Raw genomic sequence first — 22498 nt, forward strand, 5'->3', positions numbered from 1 at the left:
TTTTTGGGAACCACAAACAGGTTTGAGTAAAACCCTTGTCCTTGTTCCGACCGCGGAACCGGATGGATCACTCCCATTAATAATAGATCTTGTACACAGCGTAGAAACGCGTCTTTCTTTATTTGGTTTGTTGACAACCTTGACAGATGAAATCTCCCTCGTGGGGGAGATAATTTGAAGTCTAGAAGGTATCCCTGAGATATGATCTCTAGCGCCCAGGGATCCTGGACATCTCTTGCCCAAGCCTGGGCGAAGAGAGAGAGTTTGCCCCCCACTAGATCCGGTCCCGGATCGGGGGCCCTCGGTTCATGCTGTCTTAGGGGCAGCAGCAGGTTTTCTGGCCTGCTTGCCCTTATTCCAGGACTGGTTAGGTTTCCAGCCTTGTCTGTAACGAGCAACAGCTCCTTCCTGTTTTGGTGCAGTGGAAGTTGATGCTGCACCTGCTTTGAAATTCCGAAAGGGACGAAAATTAGACTGTCTAGCCTTAGCTTTGGCCTTGTCTTGAGGTAGAGCGTGGCCCTTACCTCCTGTAATGTCAGCGATAATTTCTTTCAAACCGGGCCCAAATAAAGTTTGCCCCTTGAAAGGTATATTAAGTAATTTGGACTTAGAAGTTACATCAGCCGACCAGGATTTTAGCCACAGCGCCCTACGTGCCTGAATGGCGAATCCTGAATTCTTAGCCGTAAGTTTGGTTAAATGTACTACGGCCTCCGAAACGAATGAATTAGCTAGTTTAAGGACTCTAAGCCTGTCCGTAATGTCGTCCAGCGTAGCGGAACTAAGGTTCTCTTCCAGAGACTCAATCCAAAATGCTGCCGCAGCCGTAATCGGCGCGATGCATGCAAGGGGTTGCAATATCAAACCTTGTTGAACAAACATTTTCTTAAGGTAACCCTCTAATTTTTTATCCATAGGATCTGAAAAAGCACAGCTATCCTCCACCGGGATAGTGGTGCGCTTAGCTAAAGTAGAAACTGCTCCCTCCACCTTAGGGACCGTTTGCCATAAGTCCCGTGTGGTGGCGTCTATTGGAAACATCTTTCTAAATATTGGAGGGGGTGAGAACGGCACACCGGGTCTATCCCACTCCTTAGTAACAATTTCAGTTAATCTCTTAGGTATAGGAAAAAACGTCAGTACTCGCCGGTACCGCAAAGTATTTATCCAACCTACACATTTTCTCTGGTATTGCAACAGTGTTACAATCGTTAAGAGCCGCTAAGACCTCCCCTAGTAATACACGGAGGTTTTCCAATTTAAATTTAAAATTTGAAATATCTGAATCCAATCTGCTTGGATCAGAACCGTCACCTACAGAATGAAGCTCTCCGTCCTCATGCTCTGCAAGCTGTGACGCAGTATCAGACATGGCCCTAGAATTATCAGCGCACTCTGTTCTCACCCCAGAGTGATCACGCTTGCCTCTTAGTTCTGGTAACTTAGCCAAAACTTCAGTCATAACAGTAGCCATATCTTGTAATGTTATCTGTAATGGCTGCCCAGATGTACTAGGCGCCATAATATCACGCACCTCCCGGGCGGGAGACGCAGGTACTGACACGTGAGGCGAGTTAGACGGCATAACTCTCCCCTCGCTGTTTGGTGAAATTTGTTCAATTTGTACAGATTGGCTTTTATTTAAAGTAGCATCAATACAGTTAGTACATAAATTTCTATTGGGCTCCACCTTGGCATTGGAACAAATGACACAGGTATCTTCCTCTGAATCAGACATGTTTAACACACTAGCAATAAACATGCAACTTGGTTACAATCTTATTTAACAAAAACGTACTGTGCCTCAAAGAAGCACTAAACGATTAAATGACAGTTGAAATAATGAACTGAAAAACAGTTATAGCATCACTCTTTAAAAACAACATAACTTGTTAGCAAAGGTTTGTTCCCATTAGTAAAGCAATACTAATTAAATTTTAAACATAAAAATCACAGAGCAACGTTTTAAAACACAGTCACTATATAAATCTCACAGCTCTGCTGAGAGAATCTACTTCCCTTCAAAGAAGTTTGAAGACCCCTGAGTTCTGTTAGAGATGAACCGGATCATGCAGAAAATATAAGTGTAACTGACTGGAAATTTTTGATGCGTAGCAAAGAGCGCCAAAAACGGCCCCTCCCCCTCACACACAGCAGTGAGAGAGAAACGAAACTGTCATAATCAAAACAAGCAAACTGCCAAGTGGAAAAATAATGCCCAAATATTTATTCACTCAGTACCTCAGAAATGCAAACGATTCTACATTCCAGCAAAAACGTTTAACATGAATTAAATACCTATTAAAAGGTGTAATGTATTTTTACAGAGTAATTCCGGTGAAATACCATCCCCAGAACACTGAAGTGTAGAGTATACATACATGTCATTATAACGGTATAGCAGGATTTTCTCATCAATTCCATTCAGAAAATAAAAACTGCTACATACCTCAATGCAGATTCAACTGCCCGCTGTCCCCTGATCTGAAGCTTTTACCTCCCTCAGATGGCCGAGAAACAGCAATATGATCTTAACTACTCCGGTTAAAATCATAAGAAAAAACTCTGGTAGATTCTTCTTCAAACTCTGCCAGAGAAGTAATAACACGCTCCGGTGCTATTGTAAAATAACAAACTTTTGATTGAAGTTATAAAAACTAAGTATAATCACCATAGTCCTCTCACACCTCCTATCTAGTCTTTGGGTGCAAGAGAATGACTGGAGGTGACGTAGAGGGGAGGAGCTATATAGCAACTCTGCTGGGTGAATCCTCTTGCACTTCCTGTAGGGGAGCAGATAATATCCCAGAAGTAATGATGACCCGTGGACTGATCACACATAACAGAAGAAATCTACTTTAAGGAAACCATATTCTTTGCCATCAATTACTCCTATATTGTGGGCTTTATCCAATATTTTCAATAATTCTTTAGACAATTTTTTAATGGGATTAGTCGGAATTTTCTTATAGGTTGTGTTATCATTTAGTAATCTATTGGCCTCTTTGATATAGTCTTCAGTATTTAATATAACGATCCCTCCCCCCTTATCCGCCTGTTTAATCATAATATTTGTGTTGTTTTGTAGTTCTTTTAGAATATCATTTTCCTTTTTAGTCAAATTATATTTATTTTTTCCAATATTCATTTCTTCGATATCTTTTTTAATTGCCTTTTCGAACATTTCAATGTTCCTTCCTTTTTCGGTAGTTGGGAAAAAATTGGATTTTGCTTTCAGGTTGGTATGGTGAAAACCTTTCTTATCATTAATTAATTCTCGTTCAATCGGATTTTTTATAAAGAACCTTTTTAGGGTTATGTTACGAATAAATCTGTTCACATTAATAAGGGTATTAAATTTATCTAATTTATTTGTCGGGGCAAATGTTAGGCCCTTCTGCAATACTCTATATTGGTGTTCACTTAAATCAACAGTACTCAAATTGAAAATGCCCTGTTTATCTATCTCCTCCTTTTTTGGTTCTCTCTCTCCTCCTCTACCTCTGGTTCCTCTCTTTCTCTTTTTTTCATTTTTAATCTCTCTGTTTGTTTCCAATCCTCTCCTAAAAAAGAAGACGATGTACCTTGTTTAGGACTAGCTGTATTTATTCTTAAATCTTGATCCCTTAAAACTTCAAATATATTGTGGCTCCTCCAATCTTGTTCTTTCTGTCTCCAATTATCTTCTCTAACCCTCCAGTTATATTTATCATAGTGATTTGAATAATTATCATTAGAGTTAGTATTTCTATTTCTTCCATCCCCCTGGTTTGATGGATGTATATAGTTATGAGAATAATTTTGAGTATTATTTCCATTAGTCCAATTTCTCTGATTATTTCTCTCTTGATTGTACATATAGTTGGAAGTGGCATAATTTTGTGATTTTCTTGGATAGTATTGCCTGTAATGTTCCCTTGGTTTATTATAATTAGTGTATTCTTTATTATCTTTACTATTTACTCTATTTCTCTCCATGTTCTTCTTATTACCTTTTTTTGAGAATATTTGCCATTTTGGTTCTGTCACTGTTACTGGTTTTGTATTTTCTGCCACTATCTCTGCTGATTGATTTTCACTGTTTGTTTCTTTTGAATTATAATCAGTTAGATCTCTATTCATTTTTCTTGATTTAATATCCATAGTTTCTTTTTTGATATCCTTTAAATTGTTAATGATATTTGTTTGTCTATTTTTATATTCAGTTTCTGAATTCCAGGGTGCTAAATCATTACTCAAATGTTCTATTTTTTCACCAAATTCTCTTAAGCTTATATTCCTTGATTTAACAATTATTTTTAACAGATTTAAGGATGCATTACTTAAAGTGTCAAACCACTCTTTTTGTAAATGGTCTTGCAGTTGAAATGTACAATCTTTGAGCAATCTGAGACCTCTTGGTACTACATTTAGATTAATATATTTTTGAAGGAAACTTACTTCTAATTTTTGTTTCATTTCTTTTATTAATATACTTTCTAAATTGTCACAAAGTTCATTTAAATTCCCTATAGGGGCTTGATTTAGAGGTTCAGTGTCGTTTTCTAGTTTCTCAATTTCAGAGAATAAATCTAGTCTGACTTTAAATAGATCCATGAATTGTGAAACTATACAAAAGATTGGGTGTGGGGATTAAGATAAAAACAATTAAAACAAGATATACCCAGTCGGTAGAATATAGCTACTCTTTATGTGTGATAATCCCCAATAATCACACTAATACTAGAAATATATTACAAAAGATAAGAGTGCGCTCCAAGGAGCTCTACCATTCAATACTCAGCAATAACAAAATAATATAACCCAATATATATATGGTCTTATTTATTTCACATAAAATTTTTTTTACAAACTTATTTAATATTACAATACATCAATAACATAAACAAATGTAATTTATAATAAGGTGCACCTTTTTGTATTACACAATTTAAACAACAAAAATAGGGATAAAATTAAGAGGCTTGTTTCAGCGTGTTACTTTTTTAACCATATATTGCAATTATTTGCAGTGATACTTTTCTATCAAAATCTCGCTACTTATTGTAGCAATAATTGATACAAGAATATGACAACAATGTTGTGAACGATAATTAAATCTCAAACTGACTTTTTCGAATACTAAGAGTGTGCAAATGCTTGAAAGTCTGTATTGAGGCAATGTTATAACCTTGTATCCCTTGCTTGCCAAACTTTTATGTGCAAGTAGTAAGTCAATATTTTATGACACAATGATAAGTTCTGTTTTCTTTTGTGTGCAGCAATAAGTTCCGCTTTAAAGATCTTTTTAAGAAGCCCCAAATGGGTACACAAACTCACCAGAATCCGAAAGGCAAATATTTTTAAAAAACCTTTCCCTGACCTCTCCAAGTGTTGGCGTCTTCTGAGTCAGCCGTTAGCTCCGGCTGTGACGTGTAGCATTCACGTGATACCACTTCTCCGCCAATAGCTCAGTCAGGTTACCGGTAGATTGCTTTTTCAAATAAGATCTCAAATGGGGATAGATCCAATTGCTATGATTCCATATAGCAGAGTTTTGCTTATGCACAACAAGTCTCAACACACCAGGTCTCTTCCGTGATTTAGATCACTGTAGTTCCCGTTTAACTTTTTGCAATTATACAGGATAGAGCGTTCAGTAAGGCATAGATAGAGCTGGCCAGCTTCCACAGGTCCGATCATCTACGCGTTTCAGCAGAAATGCTTTTTTCAAGATGTGCCTGTGGACTTCCCATCATGCCTTTATACATATCCCATTTAAACTGCAGTTTTTTATTGGATAGTTGATCAGAATAGTTCATTTGACACGCTTCTGCCTCATATTAGTCAGTTCATTTGACACATTTATGCCTCATATTAATTATTTATTTCATTTGTCACTCTTATGCCTCATATTAGTCAGTTTATTTGATACACTTATGCCTCATGTTAGTCAGTTCATTTGGCACGCTTATGCCTCATATTAATAAATTCATTTAACACAGATTCTGGTGAGTTTGTGTACCCATTTGGGGCTTCTTAAAAAGATCTTTAAAACGGAACTTATTGCTGCACACAAAAGAAAACAGAACTTATCATTGTGTCATAAAATATTGACTTACTACTTGCACATAAAAGTTTGGCAAGCAAGGGATACAAGGTTATAACATTGCCTCAATACAGACTTTCAAGCATTTGCACACTCTTAGTATTCGAAAAAGTCAGTTTGAGATTTAATTATCGTTCACAACATTGTTGTCATATTCTTGTATCAATTATTGCTACAATAAGTAGCGAGATTTTGATAGAAAAGTATCACTGCAAATAATTGCAATATATGGTTAAAAAAGTAACACGCTGAAACAAGCCTCTTAATTTTATCCCTATTTTTGTTGTTTAAATTGTGTAATACAAAAAGGTGCACCTTATTATAAATTACATTTGTTTATGTTATTGATGTATTGTAATATTAAATAAGTTTTTAAAAAATTTTTTATGTGAAATAAATAAGACCATATATATATTGGGTTATATTATTTTGTTATTGCTGAGTATTGAATGGTAGAGCTCCTTGGAGCGCACTCTTATCTTTTGTAATATATTTCTAGTATTAGTGTGATTATTGGGGATTATCACACATAAAGAGTAGCTATATTCTACCGACTGGGTATATCTTGTTTTAATTATATTAATCTTTTTATCAGATAGGGTTTATATGAGTGTAACAGTATATTGTAATACATTTATGCTGTGTTTGGGGCATTTTTTTTTTATTTCTAACTCTTTATGCGGGGTCTTCAGTCATGCTAACCTGAAGCGCGTTAAATTTGATTGCGCTTGACCAAACGCATTTACGTTCAACTTGTAATACTAGTGCAAGTTAACGTGCCCGCATTATTCTGATATCGCACGCACGCAAACAATACAGCACTTGTAATCTAGCCCTGGGTGTTTAATCCTTCGAAAGGGATTAAACACATAGGGGGGTAGTTATCAAGCCGTCTACTTTACCTGCCTTCGCCGGTCCAATACGCCCGCCTAAGCTCGCCTACCATCGCCGCCGCGGACCTGAATACGTTCGCCTAAGTTATCAAAAAAGCTGTCAAAAAGCCACGCACCAAGTACAGGGCGATGAGCAGCGGACTGTGATAGTTATCACTCATCCGATCTCGCTGCTCTTCGGCTATTTCACAGCTTTATTGATACCCTGTCACTAAGCACTCACACTAACTACACTGTTCTACCCCCTATAACGGCGCCCCCGGAGCCCCCTGCAACTAAATAAAGTTACTAACCCCTAAACCGCCGCTCCTAGACCCCGCCGCAACTCTTATAAATGTATTAACCCCTAAACCGCCGCTCCTGGACACCGCCGCCACCTACATTATACCTAGTAACCGCTATCCTGCCCCCCCTACACCACCGCAACTCTAATAAAATTATTAACCCCTAAATCTAAGTCTAACACTAACCCTAACACACCCCTAACTTAAATATTAATTAAATACATCTAAATAATATTTATCTTATTAACTAAATGAATCCTATTTAAAACTAAATACTTACCTTTAAAATAAACCCTAATATAGCTACAATATAAATAATAATTATATTGTAGCTATCTTAGGATTTATTTTTATTTTACACCCAACTTTCAATTTATTTTAACTAGGTACAATAGCTATTAAATAGTTATTAACTATTTAATAGCTACCTAGTTAAAATAAAGAGAAATTTACCTGTAAAATAAATCCTAACCTAAGTTACAATTACACCTAACACTACACTATACTTTAATAAATTATTCCTATTTAAAACTAAATACTTACCTGTAAAATAAACCCTAAGATAGCTACAATGTAATTAATAATTACATTGTAGCTATTTTAGGATTTATATTTATTTTACAGGTAACTTTGTATTTATTTTAGCTAGTTAGAATAGTTATTAAATAGTTATTAACTATTTAATAACTACCTAGCTAAAAGAAATACAAAATTACCTGTAAAATAAATCCTAACCTAAGTTACAATTAAACCTAACACTACACTATCATTAAATTAATTACCTACAAATAACTACAATTAAATACAATTCAATAAACTAACTAAAGTACAAAAAATAAAAAAAGCTAAGTTACAAAAAATAAAAAAAATAAGTTACAAACATTTAAAAAATCTTACAACAATTTTAAGCTACTTACACCTAATCTAAGCCCCCTAATAAAATAACAAAGCCCCCCAAAATAAAAAAAAATCCCTACCCTATTCTACATTAAAAAGTAAACAGCTCTTTTGCCTTACCAGGGCCTTTTGCGGGGCATGCCCCAAATAAAACAGCTCTTTTGTCTGTAAAAGAAAAATACAACCCCCCCCAACATTAAAACCCACCACCCACATACCCCTAATCTAACCCAAACCCCCCTTAAATAAACCTAACACTACCCCCCTGAAGATCATCCTATTTTACAGGTAATTTTGTATTTCTTTTAGCTAGGTAGTTATTAAATAGTTAATAACTATTTAATAACTATTCTAACTAGCTAAAATAAATACAAAGTTACCTGTAAAATAAATATAAATCCTAAAATAGCTACAATGTAATTATTAATTACATTGTAGCTATCTTAGGGTTTATTTTACAGGTAAGTATTTAGTTTTAAATAGGAATAATTTATTAAAGTATAGTGTAGTGTTAGGTGTAATTGTAACTTAGGTTAGTTTTTATTTTACAGGTAAATTTCTCTTTACTTTAGCTAGGTAGCTATTAAATAGTTAATAACTATTTAATAGCTATTGTACCTAGTTAAAATAAATTGAAAGTTGCCTGTAAAATAAAAATAAATCCTAAGATAGCTACAATATAATTATTATTTATATTGTAGCTATATTAGTATTTAGTTTTAAATAGGATTCATTTAGTTAATAAGATAAATATTATTTAGATGTATTTAATTAATATTTAAGTTAGGGGGGTGTTAGGTTTAGGGGTTAATAATTTTATTAGAGTTGCGGCGGTGTAGGGGGGGGCAGGATAGGGGTTAATACATTTATTATAGGTGGCGACAGTGTGGGGGGGCAGATTAGGGGTTAATAAGTTTAAGATAGGTTGCGGCGGGGTCCGGGAGTGGCGGTTTAGGGGTTACTAACTTTATTTATTTGTGGGGTGCTCCGGGGGCGCCGGTATAGGGGGTTAACATGTTTAATATAGTTGCGGTGGGCTCCGGGAGCGGCGGTTTAGAGGGTAATACATTTATTTAGTTGCGGCGGTGTAGGGGGGGCAGATTAGGGGTGTTTAGACTTGGGGTACATGTTAGGGTGTTAGGTGCAGACGTTTCCCATAGGAATCAATGGGATGTCGGGCAGCAGCGAACATGAACTTTCGCTATGGTCAGACTCCCATTGATTCCTATGGGATCCGCCGCCTCCAGGCGTACCTGCTAGTTTTTTGCTAACTAGCAAAAGTAGTCAGATTGTGCCGCACTTGTGTGCGGAACATCTGGAGTGACGTAGGAATCGATCTGTGTCGGACTGAGTCCGGCGGATCGAAGCTTACGTCACAAAATTCTACTTTTGCCGGTATCTAGGGCTTGATAACTAAGGCGAATCAGCCTCGCCTCAAATACGCTGCGGAATTCCAGCGTATTTGAGGTTGACGGCTTGATAACTACCCCCCATAGTTTAAGCCAGCTCCAGAGCACTAATGAGTCCCAGTCAACTAATACACAGGCTAAAAACATCATCTTAACAAAACTTCCTTACTGTAAACCTTATGAGGATTAAAACATATAACTTATAAATGGGTCATTATCTTATATTAGATTATTTTTTTTTGGAGCTAAAACCCGTGTGTTCTTCTTCCTAATAATTCCTACTTAACAATATAAAATAGTGGCATTAAACACAAGTGAGAGTCATAAAGAATTTGCTAGTCTCCTTTAATGAAAAACATTTAATATATCACTTGTGTCTGCTGTGCTTTTAAGTAAAGTTTGGAAATGCACTGACCTGCAGATGGCAACATATACTTCCAGGACTGGTGAGTTAAGCTTTTCCCACTGTGATAGTGCCCGGTACATATAGGGCAGCACCAGGTTAAATGAAGACACAGCTATTGGCAATGGCAGTAACATGGCCTCTAGTACATGATCTTCGCTCCAGCTCATTCGCCCACGATAATCCTGTGGAGAACATGGTACATTATTGTAACTTGCATATTTTTCTTTCATATGACATGTGAGCTTCTATTTTCCTATGGGCACGTGTCACCCAGATTTATAAGCCAGTGCCACCTCCCACCATGTTCCCGTTATCTTCATCATCACATCAATGTACTGTGCCCATTCCATACTCCATTTCTATGTGATTCTTTGTGCGCCCCCTTCTCCCCTGTATTATTCCACTTTCCTCTTATTCTTTGTGTTCCATGTTTCTGTTGTATCTACCTAACTGTGCCACTTCCACCTCTCCTGTTTGTTAGAGTTATGCAACCCCTCCTGTGTCCCCTCCCCATTGTGTACCTCTAAGCCCCTCTCTTGCATCAGTTCTACTTCGTTTTATTGCTTCTTTATATTGGGTCCCAGTCTTTTGTATTTTCTCATGCATCTCCTGAGTAGAATCTCCCTCTCACCTGGCTCACATTTCCTCAGGCTCACTAACCTTATGCAGGTATTCTGAAAGGAGGAACATTGCCAACGCTGAGCCTAGCCAGCTTGCCACACACAGGATCCAGGCCAGCAAATGGATACAAACTGTCTGCAGCTTTTTCTTGATTTCTTTAGATGATTCACATTGCATTTGATCACTCAGCAACTCCTGAAAGATAAACCCAATAAATCAAAGATAATTATGGCACACAGGAAGTGTAAGCAGAATATGAGAAACATGCACAAAACAGGACCCTTACTCCCCTCAGCGACCATTATAACTAAAAGACTTCTATGGGAATTTGCCGGCACTGTAACCCATTGTGGCTTAATGCATGCAGTTTTATGACCGTGCTTGCTGAGGTTACAGGATAAATAAGATGATAGGCATGTAGTAACGTATATACTACATTCCAACCACACAAGGTCACACTCAAACCACGGCCAAAATACACAAAGCACCACAATGACGTTAGATGTGTAATTAGATACTAGAACAAATGGGAGCCCCCAAAACACAGCTTGTTGTCCTACAACAGAATCAAACTACAGAAAATGTGTTGTTGTGCTAATACACTGTTAACAGAACTAGCATCCTCTCAAAAACTAGTGATCTTAATACTGTGACATGCACCAATGTGGTAGTTTATTTTTATTATTATTTGTTTTTCTTTTCATTAAAGCCAAAATTTGGAGCCAAGTTTAATTTTATTATTCCAAGTTCGTGTACGGTACTGTGCTTTTGTCTTAATTATGTCTAACATAAAATGTTATGTATAGTAAAACAACGTTGCAATATATACATTCATCATTTATTTTGCCCCCTTATTAAGTCAATTAGCTCTCAAAATTGTCAGACTCATTAAGGCTAACCCTGATACATTGACTTGCCTAACTGGATTTAACAGATAAGACCTGCAGAACAATGCACTTCATACTAACAGTATCAACAGGGTTAGCCTTGTTTACTTCAGACTCAAGTCCGGTGGTGGGTGGCAATGTTTACATTTGGCTGGTATGTTATTTTATAGCATAACAACAGAAATGTCTTGTAATTATAAAATGTTTAAGGTTTCTTCAAATTAAATTCCCCATTACCTGGCTGCTGCATTTAATCTCCCTTCAGTGATCCCTCCCCGCCCCTAACAGACCAATTATATTCATTTTAGTGAGACAGAGGTTAGACCAGACTTTCTCAAACTTGGCCCTCCAGAGGTTTTGGAACTACATTTCCCATGATGCTCAGCCAGCTGATATGCTGGCTGAGCATCATGGGAAATGTAGTTCCAAAACTCTGGAGGGCCAAGTTTGAGGATGTCTGGGTTAGACTATAAAAGCTGTTAAAGCCATTAGCTAAGAGTTCAATTTGTAATATTATGGGGGTATATGACTGAGACATTGCTATTAGCAGCTGGTCACCTTTAGCCGCATGTGAACATTCTCTTTTTCTCTTTGCACTGAACGGTTTTGAGTCACTTTGAAGTCCCAGCAAGTGAAAATCTTCACAGCGAAAACACAAGATAAAAAGCCAACACGAAAACTTTCCCCAAATGACCGTGACATCCTGAGAAAGGGAAAGAAAACACAGTGTGAGAAAAGGATATATCTAGTGTGAGACAGAGGTAATGTGGGTACGTGTGCATGTGAGATGCAGAGACAACACTAGGATAGATGAATATGTAGAAGCTAAAGAATAAAGCAAGAATGTGAAGACAATTTGAGGGTAAATGTAAGAGTCAGGAATGAGAAAGAATAAACATAGTTCAGAAATATATCACATGGTCAGATAACAATTAAAGGAAAAGAGAGGAGATGAAGATTGATGGAGAGATGTGAGAAATCATTGAGTGTCATACAAGGAGGAGAATCACTTTGAAAGTATCTGAGAGCAAAGGGTGACAATGGGTTGGAGACATAATGACAGCAAGTTACAGACAGTTAAAGGGGTACAGTCCGCACCTATAAACCAGGATAATGCAGGTGCTCAGTAAGGCGACTGCTGTACTGAACAGATACGCCAGTGGCATATTGTAGGGGAGCCAGGCAATGCCACTGGGGCACAGTGAGCTGTTGTTATATCCAGAACAGCGGTCATTCAGAGTAACATTACTGTAGTATCCATAGTACATGACTGTACCTGAAAAATAACCCTGAGAATGAAGAAAACAGAATGTGATGATAAGGATGGTAGGAAAGAATGGTAAAATGATACGGGAAAACTTGATGGATAAGGTGACAGAGAACATTTAAAATAAAGACAAAAAAAAGAGAGATGATAATTCCAAAATAAAAAGGGAGAGAGCAAGAGACAAAAGGGCATCATGTCCCAAATAGGTTTAATTCAATATCTGAGGAACCACAAACTGGAGAACACATGGCCTTCTATGGAAGCATCCCATGCACAGACGATTCATGGCCACCACTTGATGCTAAACCCATACATGTTCACATCCTAAACATGAGATGAGCTGCCGCTCTGTAATGTGACCATATCTCACTCAGAAAACTATGTATATTACATATACACTATTAAACTATGGATATAACACCAAATAACTGACAGTGGCCCTGGTGACTTACAGCTCCCGTGAGCAGCTCCATACCAGTGAAGGTTCGTGGATTAGGATCCATCTGTGGGTAAATTGCCTGTGGGGTAACAATGAACAGGACGCACAACAGGCATAAAAAGATGTTGAAAGCCAGGAGAGTCTTCAGGAACAGGAAATAAGAAAGAACACTTGATCCAAACCGCCCCCCAATTTGCTTCAGTGATATATGCCAGGGGCGAAGTGCATAAAGCCCAGCAAGAAACGACATCCAGCAATGGTGACAGGCCTATGGGAAAGAATATATATATTTTTTCAGTAGCCAGCATTTAAAACATGCTCAATATAGCTCTACAAATTCAAATGCAACAGTTTTGACTGACTTACCATGTTTATGTTGTCATGTAACCAGCTGCAACAGGTATTTGATCTCCTTTGTCGCCAGGCATCATCATCTTCCATTGTCAACTGTCTGAGAGGTTTGTAAGAAACAAACAGAATCTGGTATCTGCAGGGAGCTATTATTTGCAGCATGTTTATCAAGTGCTGGAGATAATCATTGTCATTGCTCGGTCATTATAATTAGAATAACCCACAGTGGAATATTTGCAAATGACGTGTCAAGTCTGGTGAGTACTGACATAACTAAAACATAGTTAGCAGTGAAAATGTACTTGATAGTGTGGCACAATTTGAAAATGCTATGCCAGGTAATTCTGGCAGGGATGTACAAAGAATAATATGCACAGATGCTAAAAATCAAGTATAAAACCTTTTAAAAACTTACTTAGAATCTCCCAATTTAGCACTATTGATGAGATTAGCCTGGGACACCCACTGAAAGGGGCTGATAGCAGAACCCCCATCCCCTGAAGTCTGTATACATCAGTATACATCTAAAACTTTGGGGCTTGGTTAGGAGTTTGAAAATCAGCACAATCTTATTTAAAAATAAGCAAAGCATTTTTACAAAAACACACCCAGATATGCTATATAAATGGATCATCTACAAAACATTTGTGCAAAAATAAAGTGTACAATGGCTCTTTATTTGTTTCTTGGCCATGTTTAAAGGTGGGCAGTGCTGGGCTAAATTTATAACTGAGTGCAACAGGCAAAAGGGACAAGCCTGCATCTTGAAGGCACTTACACAACGATATAAATTCACTGCAAAAAGCACTGGTATATATTAAAATTTGACATTTATTAATATATATTTGAAAGATAATGAATTAATCAGATGTATGACATACTAGATTGCATTTTGGGTGTATGATTAAGTACTACTGGGTAGATGTTTGCCAGTTGCAAAACTGTATAATGCTAACTTACAGTATAACATACAACAGAAATGAAAGGGAAAATGTACTGAAAAAAATGAATTTCCCTTTGATGTGTTTACAATTACTTGTTATACCAGCTGCATTGTTTAAAATGTATGAGAAATGTTTCCTTTATGTATATTTTTGTATATGAAATAGCCATCTCTGCTAACTGACCCTACAACACAATGAAACAGGCTGGGCTTGCAGGGAGAGCAAGCCTGATTACCTTATCTGTCTTTGCTCAAAATCCTCCTTATCTTATTTTTATCTCGCACTGTATACACAGTGAGACCAATACTTACAGAGAACCATGAAATAATTAATATTATCTCTCTGTCACACCACTCAATGGGAGCGTGATTTATTTTTAAATTATGTCGTTTTTTTCTATATAACCTGTACTTAAAGAGACAGTAAGGTCAAAATTAAAGGTTCACAATTCATAAAGAGCATACAATTTTAACCAGTTCTCCAATTAACTTCTATTATCAATTTTGCTTAGTTCCCTTGTTACCCTTTGTTAAAGAGTAATTCTAGGTGAGCTCAGGAGCGTGCATGTCTCCTGAGCCATACGGCCACAGTTATTGCAACAATGTTTATAGCAATGTTACACTTAGTTGCAAACTCTGCAACAGTAGTGTTGGTAACACTGTATGGCAGCAGTTTGCAACTACGTATAACAGTTCTATAAACATTGTTGCAAACACCGCTACCACATGGCTAAGAACACATGCATGCTCCTGAGCTCACCTAGAATTACTCTTTAACAAAGGATACCATGAGAACAAAGCCAAATTGATGATAGACGTAAATTGGATTTTTTTTTTAAATGTTATGTTCTATCTAATCCATTCAAGATTAATTTTTAATTTACTGTCTTTTTAAGCATGTCAATATTTAGTAAAGGTTGGGATAAAACAGGCAAAATCAACTATTTCAAACCACAAAATAAAGGTAAACTATTTGTAAACAATTTAATACACTCCAGTAGGTACATTAATTTAATGGGAAGAAATAAAGGAGAGAACATGTCCCTTAAAGTAGAAGTTGCATTAAAGCAAACCACATCTGGAGACACCAGGCTGGAAGAAGTGCTACGTTTGGCCATAGTTAATGCTGGAAACCCAAGGTTGCTAGGTTATGGTACATTCATGTGCAGCTTGCACATACAGGAGACGTAATGAATAACCAGAAGATTTAGAGCTAGGAGTGCCATTGTAGTATGATGGTTAGAGGAACGTTTTAAGGGTGACAGCTCTTACCTCAGCTCTCTCTTCATGTTAAGGCTCAAGGGAAAACTCTTAAGTAGACGACTCCTTTGGGTTCCTGATGTTTTCTGAAGCTCAGACACTAAAAGTCTCTGTTGTTCTATAAATACAGAAACAATTAAGTGTAACAGATACAGAGATGATCCCCAGCTAATAATGGGACTAAATGAAAGAAAACCCATTTTGATGACCACAAATCTTGTAGTGCAGATTATAAAAAATTTGCTTCAGAGCTGGCAAACATTGAAGGTTTGTCCAATTGCTGATGTGAATTCTATACGACAAACATGGAAAGGGCAACTGCAAGAAGCTGCAATTGCCAGCTCTCAGTGCAAAAGAAAAAGTTGAGTGAGACCATTGTAGAGGGCCATGTTACACTGGAGAATAAAGGAAACCCCATATTTTTCTGGGTTGTTCAATGGTAACATTTTAGAAAATCCCATTTATGGAATTTCTGCCCCAGGATCATGCCCTACTCCCAGTCAAACCTATATTACCCACAATGCAGTAAAACAACTCAGAAGGTGCACCAAGAATAATGTGTGGCTGTGAAAGTAGATACATACACAACTGGATTAATTATACACAACTGGATTAATTATACACAACTGCATTAATTATACACAACTGGATTAATTATACACAACTGGATTAATTGGAGTAATGAGAACTATGAGTTAGAGTACACACATTTTCTGGAAATCATCTTAAAGGTACACCATACTCAATTATGTTCTGTCTTCTATATGAAAGAACAGTGTTTGCATGAAAAATAGCAGTATTCTTTGTAAACATCCTGTTTCTTGGCACTTCCATTCTATGTGCATTGGTTGATAGGTAATTACTGAGGCTCCCTGAGCATTAGTAGGAAATACCAGTAAGCTAATGGCCATGTGATAACTGAAATTAGAAAGTACGGGATATGGGTTAATATACACTCACCGGCCACTTTATTAGGTACACCTTGCTAGTACCAGGTTGGACCCTATTTTGCCTTCAGAACTGCCTTAATTCTTTGTGGCATAGATTTAACAAGGTGTTGGAAACATTCCTCAGAGATTTTGGGCCATATTGACATGATAGCATCACGCCGTTGCTGCAGATTTTTCGGTTGCACATCCATGATGCGAATCTCCCGTGCCACCACATCCCAAAGGTGCTCTATTGGATTGAGATCTGGTGATTGTGGAAGCCATTGAAGTACAGTGAACTCATTGTCATGTTCAAGAAATCAGTTTGAGATTATTTAAGCTTTGCGACATGGTGTATTATCCTGCTGGAAGTAGCCATCAGAAGATGGGTACACTGTAGTCATAAAGGGATGGACATGGTAAGCAACAATACTCAGGTAGGCCGTAGCGTTTAAACCTTGCTCAATTGGTACTAAGGGGCCCAAAGTATGCCAAGAAAATATCCCCCACACCATTACACCACCAGCCTGAACCAATGATACAAGGCAGGATGGATCCATGCTTTTATGTTGTTCACGTCAAATTCTGACCCTACTATCTGAATTTTGCAGCTGAAATCAAGACTCGTCAGACCAGGCAACGTTTTTCAAATCTTGTATTGTCCAATTTTGGTGAGCCTGTGCGAATTGTAGCCTCAGTTTCCTGTTCTTAGCTGACAGGAGTGGCACCCGATGTGGTCTTCTGCTGCTGTAGCCCATCTGCTTCAAGGTTTGACATATTGTGCGTTCAGAGATGGTATTCTGCATACCTTGGTTGTAACGAATGGTTATTTGAGTTACCGTTTCCTTTCTATCATCTCGAACCAGTCTGCCCATTCTCCTCTGACCTCAACAAGGCACTGTCGTCCACACAACTGCCTCTCACTGGATATTTTCTCTTTTCGGACCATTCTCTATAATCCCTAGAGACGGTTGTGCATGAAAATCCCAGTAGATCAGCAGTTTTTTAAATACTCAGACCAGCCCATCTGGCACCAACAACCATGCCACGTTCAAAGTCACTCAAATCCCCTTTCTTCTCCATTCTGATGCTCGGTTTGAACTTCAGTAAGTCGTCTTCACCACGTCTAGATGCCAAAATGCATTGAGTTGCTGCCATGTAATTAGCCGATTAGCAATTTGTGTTACCAAGCAATTGAACAGGTGTACCTAATAAAGTTGCAGAGGAGTGTATATTAAACTTAAATTTCTTTCTGCAACTGCCTAAGAAATTACTTGTAGGGTATTCTTCTTAAGGTATAAAATAACTGAATTGTCATGTGATTGTCAGATGTGTTTGGTTTCTAAGAAGAGCAACATATCTCTGAATTGATTCGTGAATAAACTCTGCAGAATTATTCTCATGTTGGGATTGTTTACTTTATTGGTGTTTTATGCACCAGTAAGTTAATGAACATAGTAGGAAGTACCAGTAAGCTAATGAGCATTAGTAGGAAGTACCAGTAAGTTAATGAGCATAAGTAGGAAGTACTAATAAGCTAATGAGCATTAGTAGGAAGTACCAGTAAGCTAATGAGCATTATTAGGAAGTACCAGTGAGCTAATGAGCATTAGTAAGAAGTACCAGTAAGCTAATGAGTATTAGTAGGAAGTATCAGTAAGCTAATCAGCATTAGTAAGAAGTACCAGTAAGCTAATGAGCATTAGTAGGAAGTACCAGTAAGATGATAAGCTTACTGATACTTCCTACTAACACTTATCATCTTACTGGTACTTCCTACTAATACTTATTAGCTTACTGATACTTCCTACTAACACTTATCAGCATTAGTAAGAAGTACTAGTAAGCTAATGAGCATTAGTAAAATGTACCACTAAGCTAATCAGCATTAGTAGGAAGTACCAGTAACTTAATGAGCATTAGTAGGAAGTATCAGTAAGCTAATCAGCATTAGTAAGAAATACCAGTAAGCTAATGAGCATTAGTAGAATGTACCAGTAAGGTAATGAGCATTAGTAAGAAATACCAGTAAGCTAATGAGCATTTGTAGAATGTACCAGTAAGGTAATGAGCATTAGTAGGAAGTACCAGTAAGCTAATGAGCACTAGTAAGCAGTACCAGTAAGCTAATCAGCACTAGTAAGAAGTACCAGTAAGCTAATGAGCATTAGTAGAATGTACCAGTAAGCTAATAAGCATTAATAGGAAGTACCAGTAAGCTAATGAGCATTAGTAAGAAGTACCAGTAAGCTAATGAGCATTAGTAGGAAGTACCAGTAAGGTAATGAGCACTAGTAAGAAGTACCAGTAAGGTAATGAGCATTAGTAGGAAGTACCAGTAAGCTAATGAGCATTAGTAAGAAGTACCAGTAAGGTAATGAGCATTAGTAGGAAGTACCAGTAAGGTAATGAGCACTAGTAAGAAGTACCAGTAAGGTAATGAGCATTAGTAGAAAGTACCAGTAAGCTAATGAGCATTAGTAAGAAGTACCAGTAAGCTAATCAGCACTAGTAGAATGTACCAGTAAGGTAATGAGCATTAGTAGGAAGTACCAGTAAGCTAATGAGCACTAGTAAGAAGTACCAGTAAGCTAATGAGCGTTAGTAAGAAGTACCAGTAAGCTAATCAGCATTAGTAAGAAGTACCAGTAAGCTAATGAGCATTAGTAGAATGTACCAGTAAAGTAATAAGTATTAGTAGGAAGTACCAGTAAGCTAATGAGCATTAGTAGGAAGTACCCGCTAATAAGCATTATGTTCTTTCCTAATATTCCCACAATTCCTCCATTCCTCAATATATCCATGTTTTCTTCTGTTATTTACCATCCTCTGCTTCTTGCTCTCTCACACTACACCGCAGGCTTGGCCTGGCTGTGCGCTGGAGATTGTATACGGATGGACGTTTCTTTCCTCTTCTTTTCCTCACAGTGCGGTTATAATACTCAGACAAAGCTGCTCCTCTACAGCGCCCTGAAAGATAGTGATTGGGACATGAGAGACAATTAGTCTCAGAGTAAATAAACATACAATAGGTTCAGTACAGATTAAATAAACATACAACATGTTGAGTACACAGTAAATAAGCATACGATAGGTTGAGAACACAGTAAATAAACATACAATAGGTTGAGTACACAGTAAATAAACATACAACAGGTTGAGTACAGATTAAATAAACATACAACAGGTTGAGTACACAGTAAATAAACATACAATAGGTTGAGTACAGAGTAAATAAACATACAATAGGTTGAGTACAGAGTAAATAAACATACAACAGGTTAACCCTTTCGTGACAGGGTTAAAGTGTCTACATCGGAACACCTGTTCCGATGTAGACAAATTGAAACTACGCGATCGTGCATACGATCGCGAGATTTCAATTATTGGATCGCATCTGGGGGGCGTCCCTACAACCCTAGGAACGCCCTCCAGACCGCGATCAAGTCCTTGAAGCGCAGAAGGCTTCAGGACAGCCGTTTGATATGACGTTCTATTCCGTCATAACGGCTTTAAAGCCCAGTGTAAATATGACGGAATAGAACGGCATAACGGCGTTAAAAGGTTAAGTACAGAGTAAATAAACATACAACAGGTGGGGTACACAGTAAATAAACATACAACTGTTTGAATACACAGTAAATAAACATACAATAGGTTGAGTAAGGATTTTTAATTAATATCGAAGCAAAACAAAATAAGAGGAATGACAAAGATCCGAAAGGCAAAAGAAGAAAAATACAGCGGGTCATAGGTAATCAGTCAAGACATGTAGATGGGGAATGGTGCATTTACTGTTTGTTAAATATGTGTAAATATTTACTTCAAGATAACAGTTTATACAATTTATTGTAATTTTCTATTAAACTGGATTTTTGTTTGCAAATCAAACATTTTGCAACCAATCAGCAAGCTACCCAGGGTGCTGAACCAAAAATGGGCCGGCTATCAAGCTTACATTCCTGCTTTTCAAATAAAGATACCAAGAGAACAAAGAAAAATTTATAATAGGAATAAATTAGAAAGTTGCTTTAAAATGCATGCTCTATCTGAATCATGAAAGAAAACAATATGGTTTCATATCCCTTTAATTACTCAAAGGGCTAGTTTATGAGTGGCGCGTTAACTGTTGCGCACAAGCGACAAGGCTCTTTGCACGCGTCAGAAGGAGCATGCACATTACTGGTTGAAAGTAAACATTTACATCATATACAAGCACATTACATAGTCTATTAAACGATTATTTATATTTTTGTTTTCAAAATTGTAAATAGTTCACTATTGAACAATAAGATTGATCCACTTAACACATAATTCTGTACGAATCATTCTCATATGTCCTAGTTTTTGCTAATATGCCTGTATGACTATTTGCAATAGATACATATCGTCCTAGGCTTAACTCTGTCAGCTATGGATTTGTTTCCCAGATTGCTAATTAGGCATTTTTCTTGATTGACCTTTCAGGCAACAAATAGGACATACATATTAACACAGAAAAACATATCCTTTACTCTTATGTGTTTATCTTTAATTAGCCTGTTAGTATGCACACAAGGATTTTTTGTACCTTCATTTTTATCACATACATTTTGTTTTAAATGTTTTCAAGGTGCTGTCGGTGCACTTTTTGGGGCGGCGTCCAATTACACCCATTACTGGTCAGTGATTGGTTGCTTGCACCCTTAAGTGCACTGCAGGCACCTTCAGCTTACACTCCTATGACTAAGCGCCAGGATTGCTGTCCTTGTATACCTGCATTGATATGCAGTTTTTACTCACACCTCAATAAAGATTTTTTGGCTTTTTACTTTGCCCCCGAGTGCTCAGAACTTTGTTTTTTGTTGTTGAAAGTAAACATGTTTGCTCGAGCACAAGTGAATTTAACAGGCGTCAGGATAGTGCAACTTCAGAGCTCTGGTTAACGGTTATGCTCGACTAAAATGTTGCACAAAACAAATAAAAATACATTTAAAAGTACAGTTACACTATAACACTATCTAATAACAATTATTTTAAAAGTTATAATGGCTCAAAAGGATATGAGGTCTCAGACAAAAGTCTAAATATGTATATGCATGTATATATGTATTTATTTATATGTGTATATATGTATACACATACTGTATATATGTATTATATATGTGTGTATATATATATATATATATATTTTTTTTTTAAAAATAACGAACAAATTCCGCTACGTGAAAAACATTGGAATGTAAAATATTAATATTTCATATTGGGTTAGCGCTCTTGACAAAAAACGATCGGTTTTGTGCCACTTGTTGGGTTTTGTTTTTTTCCACTTTTCTTGCTCTATTGAAGTCTATAAGGGAATAATCTACCCCTAAATGTGGTCTGATTTTCATCTAAGTCACAATTATAGACAAACACAATCTCACTAAACTAATAACACAAAAACGTTTGTACTTTTCATTTCCTTTAGCTCCTTATAAGGCTTGCACAACGTTGATGATGATTTTTTTTGGCCATTCCTCCCTACAAATATGTTTCAGTGTGCAGCAATGTATTTTTTTGACAGCAGTGGTTTCCTTTGTGGTGTCCTTCCATGAACACCATTCTTGTTCAGTGTTTTTCTGATTCTGATTGTGGACACATAAACAAAGACTTTTGTAAAGCTTTCTAGAGGTCTTTTGCTGTTACCCTTGGGTTCTTTTTCACCTCTCTCAGGATTACCAGTTATGCTCTTGGAATGATCTTTGCAGGACGCCCACTTCTACTGAAAGTGGAAACAGCCCTGAATTAACAGTTTACCTTACTGTGTGAACACACCAGGTCTTTTTGAATACCAATAATGCAT

General features: G+C 37.1%; 1 protein-coding gene across 2 annotated transcripts in view; it reads right to left on the bottom strand.

Annotated features, from left to right (window-relative positions):
* TMC6 (transmembrane channel like 6) overlaps positions 1-22498 on the bottom strand; it is a 124915-nt gene that overhangs the window by 82636 nt on the left and 19781 nt on the right. For both annotated transcript variants that reach the window (XM_053706033.1, XM_053706027.1), the window contains exons 5-12: positions 19498-19644; positions 15758-15863; positions 13558-13642; positions 13205-13459; positions 12584-12774; positions 12044-12188; positions 10638-10793; positions 9987-10159 (exon numbers count right to left, since the gene is read on the bottom strand). In XM_053706033.1, coding sequence (XP_053562008.1) covers positions 9987-10159; positions 10638-10793; positions 12044-12188; positions 12584-12774; positions 13205-13459; positions 13558-13642; positions 15758-15863; positions 19498-19644 — 1258 coding nt within the window. The remainder of the gene's footprint in view (positions 1-9986; positions 10160-10637; positions 10794-12043; positions 12189-12583; positions 12775-13204; positions 13460-13557; positions 13643-15757; positions 15864-19497; positions 19645-22498) is intronic.

Source organism: Bombina bombina, chromosome 1 (genome assembly GCF_027579735.1).
Source record: "Bombina bombina isolate aBomBom1 chromosome 1, aBomBom1.pri, whole genome shotgun sequence".
Taxonomy (NCBI): domain Eukaryota; kingdom Metazoa; phylum Chordata; class Amphibia; order Anura; family Bombinatoridae; genus Bombina; species Bombina bombina.